We start from the raw sequence: 7,591 nt of genomic DNA on the forward strand, positions 1-7,591 counted from the left end.
CAAATTGGGCTCAAATGGAGAGGACCATTAGATCTCCACATTGAACAGTCATTGAGTTTGGGGACACCCCAGGAAGGGACATGGTCTTAAGCCAAAGTTTTCTCATCCTCTGAGGTATTCCTGGAAAGAAAAGGGCTGACAGATGAGGGCCATGTGGGGACGATATTCTCGGAAGCTGTGATCCTAAGAAGGCATCTGGGGGTAAATCACAAGGTTCAACGCAATGTCTAATTTTGGTACACACAAGTGTCAGTTCAAGCACAAAGTCCCGCCTGTGATGTGAAGAAAGTGTAGACCCTGGTCTTGTCATATATTCTGCCTGTTCTGTAGGCCACAGAATTTGCCCTTTTCCAATATTGGATTTCAGGGGAGGAACCCAGCTGGCTTTGATTGGTGCTAGAGTCCCATGCAGAATTCCAGAATAATGCTAACAAAAAGATTATTAAGTGTAGCCCATGTTGACTGAGTGTTTACATGTGCCTAGCTCTGTGCTAAGCTCTCTCCATGTGTTACTTCATAAACTCCTCACACCAACCCTATGACATGGGTAGTTTCACACCTCACAAATAAGGAAGGTAAGAGGAAACAGACTGTGAGGGGACCATAAGTAACTCTCTGTCACTCAGAGAAGATGGGGATATAGGGGTGGTGAGTTGTCCCAGGTGCACCACTGATATTTTTTATTCTCCATTATTTTTATGCCCAAACACTGCCAGAGGGGCTAGGTGTTAAGCCTCATGCAGCTTGAAAAGACAAAGTATCAGCCAGAGAGGGCATCAAGTACTGTCTGAAATTAGACTTTCTAAGAGAAAACATCCTCTCCTGGAAGACTTTCCTGAGTTATAAATATAAGAAGGGTCTCCCAACCAACTTGAAACCACTTGAATGTGTCTTCAATTTATGTTCCCCCTGTGTACAGGGAAAGATCTTGTGGCCATATAAAAGCATAGCCTCTCCTTGGGTTTGTAAACTCTGGGTGATAATTTGGTCTCTACTATTTGTGAGACAGAGGACCTTACCTCTAAGTTGAAGCAGTTGTTGTAAAGGGTCTTTTAGGTCCCTTCTAGCTCTACAAATTTTCACTCATAAAAATTTTCTATGAAAGCCAGCAATAATTAATAAACGGAGTTCAGAAAGAAAAAATAAGAATCAGAAACATTCTGACTATAAAGTGTCATACGTTACTATAAATAACTGGATGTGGTTTGGATTCATGAAACAGAATTAATTCCTTTCTTTCATAAACTTGACTGTGTCCTAGAAGTTTCAATGAATTTTAAAATTAAATTGTAGATTGGCTTTACATCCAAATCCTGCTTGCTGTCCTTTCATTTCATCTCCAACTTTTCAGACTTAGTGTGGTGAAAACACCAAGGACATCCTCAAAGAGAAGGTTACTTAAAGTAACTGCCACTCAAGCCTTACTTTTTGAGACTGTCACCTTTTCACTTTGTCCCTTAAAGCTCATGACACTGAAGGTTGAGGAGCCTCAGGGGTACAAACTGTATTTAAGTAGTAAGTCATTTGTGGATTATACTATCCAACTGGACAAGAGGAAGGCACATTCAAGTGCAATCTCCATTTCATAGCATCTGTTTGGTATAAGGCACTGTGCAAGGAGATATCAGACACATGGGTGCAGCTGTCTGCAAAAGTCTCTCAGTCCACTGGGAGAAGAGAGGTGGATTCAGAAATGTCTAGTACTTCTCCAGAAATGATCAGCAATTTAACAGATGTAGAGAAAATATGTGCAGATGAGAAGAATAACAGCTACCATTTACTGAATATTTACTAGAAGCCATTGTGTTTCACCAACATATTTTCATTTAGTCATTCCAATAAAATGTACATGGAAGGTATGTTATTGTTATCCTCATTTCACTGTGAGCAAACTTGCTCAAACAGGTGAAGTATTTTATCTCAGATGATTCAGCTGACATATTGCAGACTGGATTCAAACGCAGATCTCTTTGACTCTAAATAATGTAATGCTAATTACTAGATTCTTCTGCCTCCTCTAAGTCACTCTGACTTAGGAGTTTGAGGTGGGATTTTCATTAATGTGGAGGATTGAGTGAGACACACAATGAAAACAGGAAAATATGTGTTGCGGGGGGGAAATAGCCCAGCAAATCTGGAGATGTAAAGTCCTGTGAGTTCCGTGGTGGCATTAGGAATGTTCACTAGACCAGTGTGAGGACAGCGCAACATACTAGAGGATGAGGAGGAGGGACTAGAGAAATTGTTTCATGGGGAAGCCTGGGGAAATATTTTTTCCATATTTTTATTAGTGCCTTCTAGTTGTACATACTGAAGGGATTAGTTGTTGCATATTTGTACATGCCACACAATATAACAATATAATTTGACCAATATCACTCTCCAGTATTTTCTCCCTCCCTCCCCATCTTCTACCCCTTTGTCCTTCCTCAGATCTCCCTTTGATTTTCATGAGATCTGCCCCCATCTTTCTTTTTCCTTTTCCTCTCTAGCTTCTGCCTATGAGAGAAAACATACAATTCTTAATCTTGAGTTTGACTTATTTGGCTATCTAATATAATGATCTCTAGTTCTATCCATTTTCTTGCAAATGACATAATGGATAGATATATATATATATATATATATATATATATATATATATATATATATCACATTTTCTTTGTCCTTTCATCAGTTGATGAGCACCTAGACTGGTTCCATAGTTTGGCTATTGTGAATTGTGCTGCTATAAACATGGGTATGTATCACTGTAGTATGATGATTTTAATTCTTTAGGATAAATATTGAAGTGTAGAATAGCTGAATTAGTGTTTCCATGTCTAGCCCTTTAAGGAACCACCATACTGATTTCCATAGTGGTTGTACTAATTTTGGGGAAAGACTGAATACAGCCCTGGTCTTAGTCTGGCAGCATACTTGTGAAATATTCCTAGCAAACCTGTGTGCAGTCCTCAAATTCAATGTGACGTAGTTTGCAAAATTGTGTACATATTATGCAAGCATGCATATACACACACACACGAACAGTAAAATCTGTCCTAAAAAAATGAACTCAGATAATTCAAAGTTTGTATTGTAGAGCAGTGGTTCTCCAACCTGAAAATACAGAAAAGTACCCTGGGGAGCTTATGAAAATCTACATGGTTGGGCCCCAGCCCTAGAGAGACTGAGTCAGTACATCTGGGATGTAGCCCAAGTATTTGGTGTTTTAACCAGCTTTTGGGTGATGTTGATATAGCTACTCTGGAAACAACTCTGTGCTTGACACTGGTGTAGGACAGGTTGTGACTTGGCCATGAATACAAGATAAGAGGTTCAGCACTTTAACATTACTGTCAGAAGCTTCCTGAAATTCATGTCACATATTTGTTCTCCTGTCTCCAGCTTTGTCTTCCCCACCCTGTTTCATTCAAGGCTGTACCCTCAGCCATAGTGGTGTCTCAAAAACCTAAATGTGCTCAATCACTGCTGCTTAAAAATGTTAGTGGCTCCCTTTGCCTTTGTACAGTGTATGGGTCCTTTCACAGCCCTTCTTAACTCTTAAATTCTATACTATGCCTCTTATAGGATAGCTTGTATTACCCCAAAAGAGCTACAATGTCTGTTACCTACATCTGGAATGCCAATTCTATTTCTCCTCAAATTCAACTCCATGGGAAGGCCTTTCGATACTTTAGGCAATGTCCCTCAAGGATCCAGGCCATGCATTCTTGCACAGGGTAGAAATGGCCTTGGTGGCATGGCTGAGCCCTCCAGTAAACTGGGAACTTTTTAAAAACAAGCACAGAGTCTTGGTTTTCAGTGCATGAATAAATAATTTCATAAATTATCATTGAACTTGTGTTATTCCAGACCTGCCTGGCAAGAATTAACAACCACACCTGCTCTTCCTGGGGCAAAAGATTGTGTGCTTTCTTAAGAATCTGAGCTACTGTTGGAAAAAATCACTCACAAATAGCATAAGAAAATGACAACATGCCATTAATAACCCAGAAGAAGCTGTATCTGTTTTAAAATTTTTCCATCTGGGCATTACAAACCACAAAAGCAACTGTTTTGCCTCCACAAAGAACATATTTTTTAACAGCACACTTTCCCAAAAGGACACCTCCTCCCTCCATTCATTTTGATCTATTCTGATTTAATTTAAAGTTTGAAGATGGGGTCTGACCTTATCTATCAATGGCTGAGCCGTTGTCTCATGGAAATGCAGTTTGAAACTCATTAATAGAGTAGCCTGTGTATTATAACTTAGAAGCTGTGGGTTATCACTGATGCTTGCAATTGCTATGGAAACCGGGTTCATATGCACCTTTCAAAGAGTCTGCTTTAAAACTGGGGGGAAAAAGATGAAGAAAAAGAAGGCTCCTTGGAAGAATAAGCTATTTAGTACCCAGCATGCATAGGCAGGTTCAGTGATGCAAAAATGCTCTGCCTACACAATGATAAAAACAATTCTTTATATTTCTTAAGAGCTAATAATGGATAACCTTGTATTAGAGAACTGTGTTTATACTGGTGGGGAAGAACACCTGAGGCAGCTTTCCCCCATGCCCACATGTTGACACACAGAGATACACACCAACAATTTTCAGTTTTCCCCAGACCTTTTACAGTCTGCATTCATAAATCCTCCACAGTCATCTGCACATGCAGGTTTGGCTGCTGAAGCCCCACAAGCATAGCTGGTGGTCAAGAACTTGGTCTATTCTGCTTCTCCTTAAATGTGTATTTTGGAATGTTGCATCCTGTTGCTTATGTACTGAATTTTCTGATTATGAAATGGTAGTGCTAATTTCATCAAGGTTCTTTTTAAAAATATTTTTAGTTATAGATGGACACAATGCCTTTATAGTATTGATGTTTTTTATGTGGTGCTGAGATCAAACCCAGTGCCTCATATGTGCTAGGCAAGTGCTGTACCACTGAGCCACAATCCCAGCCCTTCATCAAGTTTTTTATATGAAGTTATTTGATGTGCTCCTCCCCAAATATGCGTTTTGAAGGCTCCAGCCCTCTTTCTTTCTCCTTGTGTAGATTTCTCCCTAATCGCTGAAGTGTGTTGTTGTGCTGGGGAAATAATGGTGTGAGCATCATCTTGTGGAAAAGGATTCTCCAAGTTGACCACCCCTCAATGTAGGCCCATGTGTTATTTCCTCTAATGGCCCCATCACCTCCTCATGTATGTAGTCTTTTATGGTTTGCCCCTCTTCTGTATCCCATCCCCAATTCTAGCCAAATCTCCTCTTATGCTGAGCAGGAACAGGTCACTGGGGTTGGGTTCCTTCTGTCCTCACCTTTAGAAAGAAGGAACTTGGAACACAGCAGTCCTCTTCTCAAACTGGTGCTTGTTCTGCAGCCATCTGGAATGCACCTTTGTTGTTCAAATAGATATACAACCCCAAACAAAAATCTTGCCCCTCTTTGAATACAGGTATCTTCTTCCTCAAGAGGCCTTCATAAATAACATTTCAGGCATCTCCTTCAATTCTTGAATCTCTTTGGTGGCATTCGTCTTTCTCTCCCTAGCCCAGGCAATTGCCCCTGACATGTGGCTATGCTTAATATGTGCTCACTTGTTAGCAAATACACTGTATTATTTCATATAACTGTATATGAATCTACAATTTATATACCATTCATATACAATTTAATTCTCAATTTAAAAAAGGAAACACACAAACTTTTGGGGCTTTCTTCTGTATATATTCAGGAACTATATTACTGATTTTCTCTTTCTTTCATGAAAAATGGAGAAACTCATCTGATGTCTAAAAATTAATTGTATCAAACAATAAGCTAACAATAGCAAGTTGTAAACCAAAATGTTTTAGCTTAGTAGCTGAATTTTCTTTCTTGTATATAGCCCTCTGATATTCAATCTATTTTCTCCACACACTGGGAAACTGAATAGACCTTGATGGTCAAAATAGAAATGATACTGCTGCAATAAAAGAAAATATTTGAGGGAAAGGAGATTTCCTAATGCCATGACAATCTATGATACATCATAAAGGATTGGGTATGTACTGGCTCAACAGGACTGACGAAACAAAAGATAAAGTTTAGGACATATATGAGAAGGGAACATTGAGATAATATTATAATTTTAAAAATCACACCAAATTTGTCCACCTAGTGTCTAAAAAACCAGGGTATTGTTCCAATTATAACCTGACATCTCCTCATAAAAATGGCTACTTTTGATTTTTTTAAAAAAAATTGTCATTTCCTTGTAAATCTTGAATTAAAATTGAGAAATTTTAAAGGTACTAAGCTAAGGAAATTCAACAATAAATCTTATAATGTATTCTCTCTCATTTAAACAGGAAAATCATCCTGAAGACAAGTTGTTTTCAGCCTAAATACCAACCCAGACAACCTTCCGTATCAATTGTATTTAACAAAATCTTCTAGTACATCTAGAAGTGAATATAAATTTGTCTCCATTTAAGCCTTCAACACACTAAAAAACTATATACACATTAACCAGTAGATTTATAAAAGTGATGTGGGTTTGGACTAATGTCAAGATCTACATTTGTAGCAAAGAATTAGGCGCAAGAACAGATAGCCATCTTCCACCAAATTATTATTTTTTAAGATTACCATTTAATTTCTGGTAGTACAATTTAACCGATAGGCAAATCATCAGTTAAAGCATGAATTATGAAAGAGAAGAAGCATTTGATAGTAATTCACAGCCGCAAAGGTCTTCTAGGCGTTGCATGACTGGGTGTGCAGTTCTTCCATTGTGTGAGCTTCTTCTGTAGTAGTCTTTTCTTCATTTGTAAAATGTAGACTTTCTTGATTTTTATCTTCTTCTGCTTCAGCTTGTAGGTCTTCTGAAATTAATTGTCTAGCTAACTTGATGTTCAGTCCTTCGTTGTAATGAAGCTTCCTTTTCATCTCAAACTGTCTCTGTTTCTCTTGTTTATCGAGAAGGTATTTGCTGGTGTGTGTTTCACTGCTGTCTTTCTCTTCTTCCTGGCAATCGGGCCCAAATATGTTAGTGGCTGCTAGTTTCTTAGCTAAGATGTCTGGAGTCATGTCTTCTTTTGCTTCGACTTCACTGGGATCTTCCCCATCATCTTGTACACTAACGCAGAGAGTGCCAGGCTCGTTTATCTTCATTAAATCATAGTCTCTGTATGATGAACGGTGCGTCTCCAGAATGTTGGATTCATCCCACCTCTGAGATTTCTTTCGCAGAACCTCCTGGGTAGCACCTCCTGATGGCTGGGCAGGAGATGCTACAGAGGAACTGGTGGAAACTTTGTTTTTCAGGATCCCCTTGATCGGGCGGTGGGAGGTGGTGGAGGCTGCCATGCTTGGCGAGCAAAAGCTGCGGAAGGTTGGGGCAGCAGAGCAGCCGCCCGCTGCGCTCAGGCTGAAACAGCAGCCCGAACTGTCTGGCCAGCATCTCCCAACACCCTAACGGTCAGCACCATGGCCCAGGCATCACAAAGGATACCACAAGCCTCTTCACAATGCCACCTTCCTCCGTCACAGCCTATGTCACTGCCAAGGTCACCAGCTACCGGCGCAAGCAGGCGGCCATCTTTTTTTTTTTTTTAAACGTAATAAG

General features: G+C 39.6%; 1 protein-coding gene across 1 annotated transcript; it reads right to left on the minus strand.

Annotated features, from left to right (window-relative positions):
- Nucleotides 1–6,720: 6,720 nt before the first annotated feature.
- Ppp1r2c (PPP1R2 family member C) lies at nt 6,721–7,332 on the minus strand. Its single transcript, XM_027927317.2, has one exon. It carries the CDS (start codon nt 7,330–7,332, stop codon nt 6,721–6,723), a length of 612 nt encoding a protein of 203 aa, XP_027783118.2.
- Between the last annotated feature and the right edge of the window lie 259 nt (nt 7,333–7,591).

The sequence above is a fragment of the Marmota flaviventris genome, chromosome X, assembly GCF_047511675.1.
Source record: "Marmota flaviventris isolate mMarFla1 chromosome X, mMarFla1.hap1, whole genome shotgun sequence".
Classification (NCBI taxonomy): Eukaryota; Metazoa; Chordata; class Mammalia; order Rodentia; family Sciuridae; genus Marmota; species Marmota flaviventris.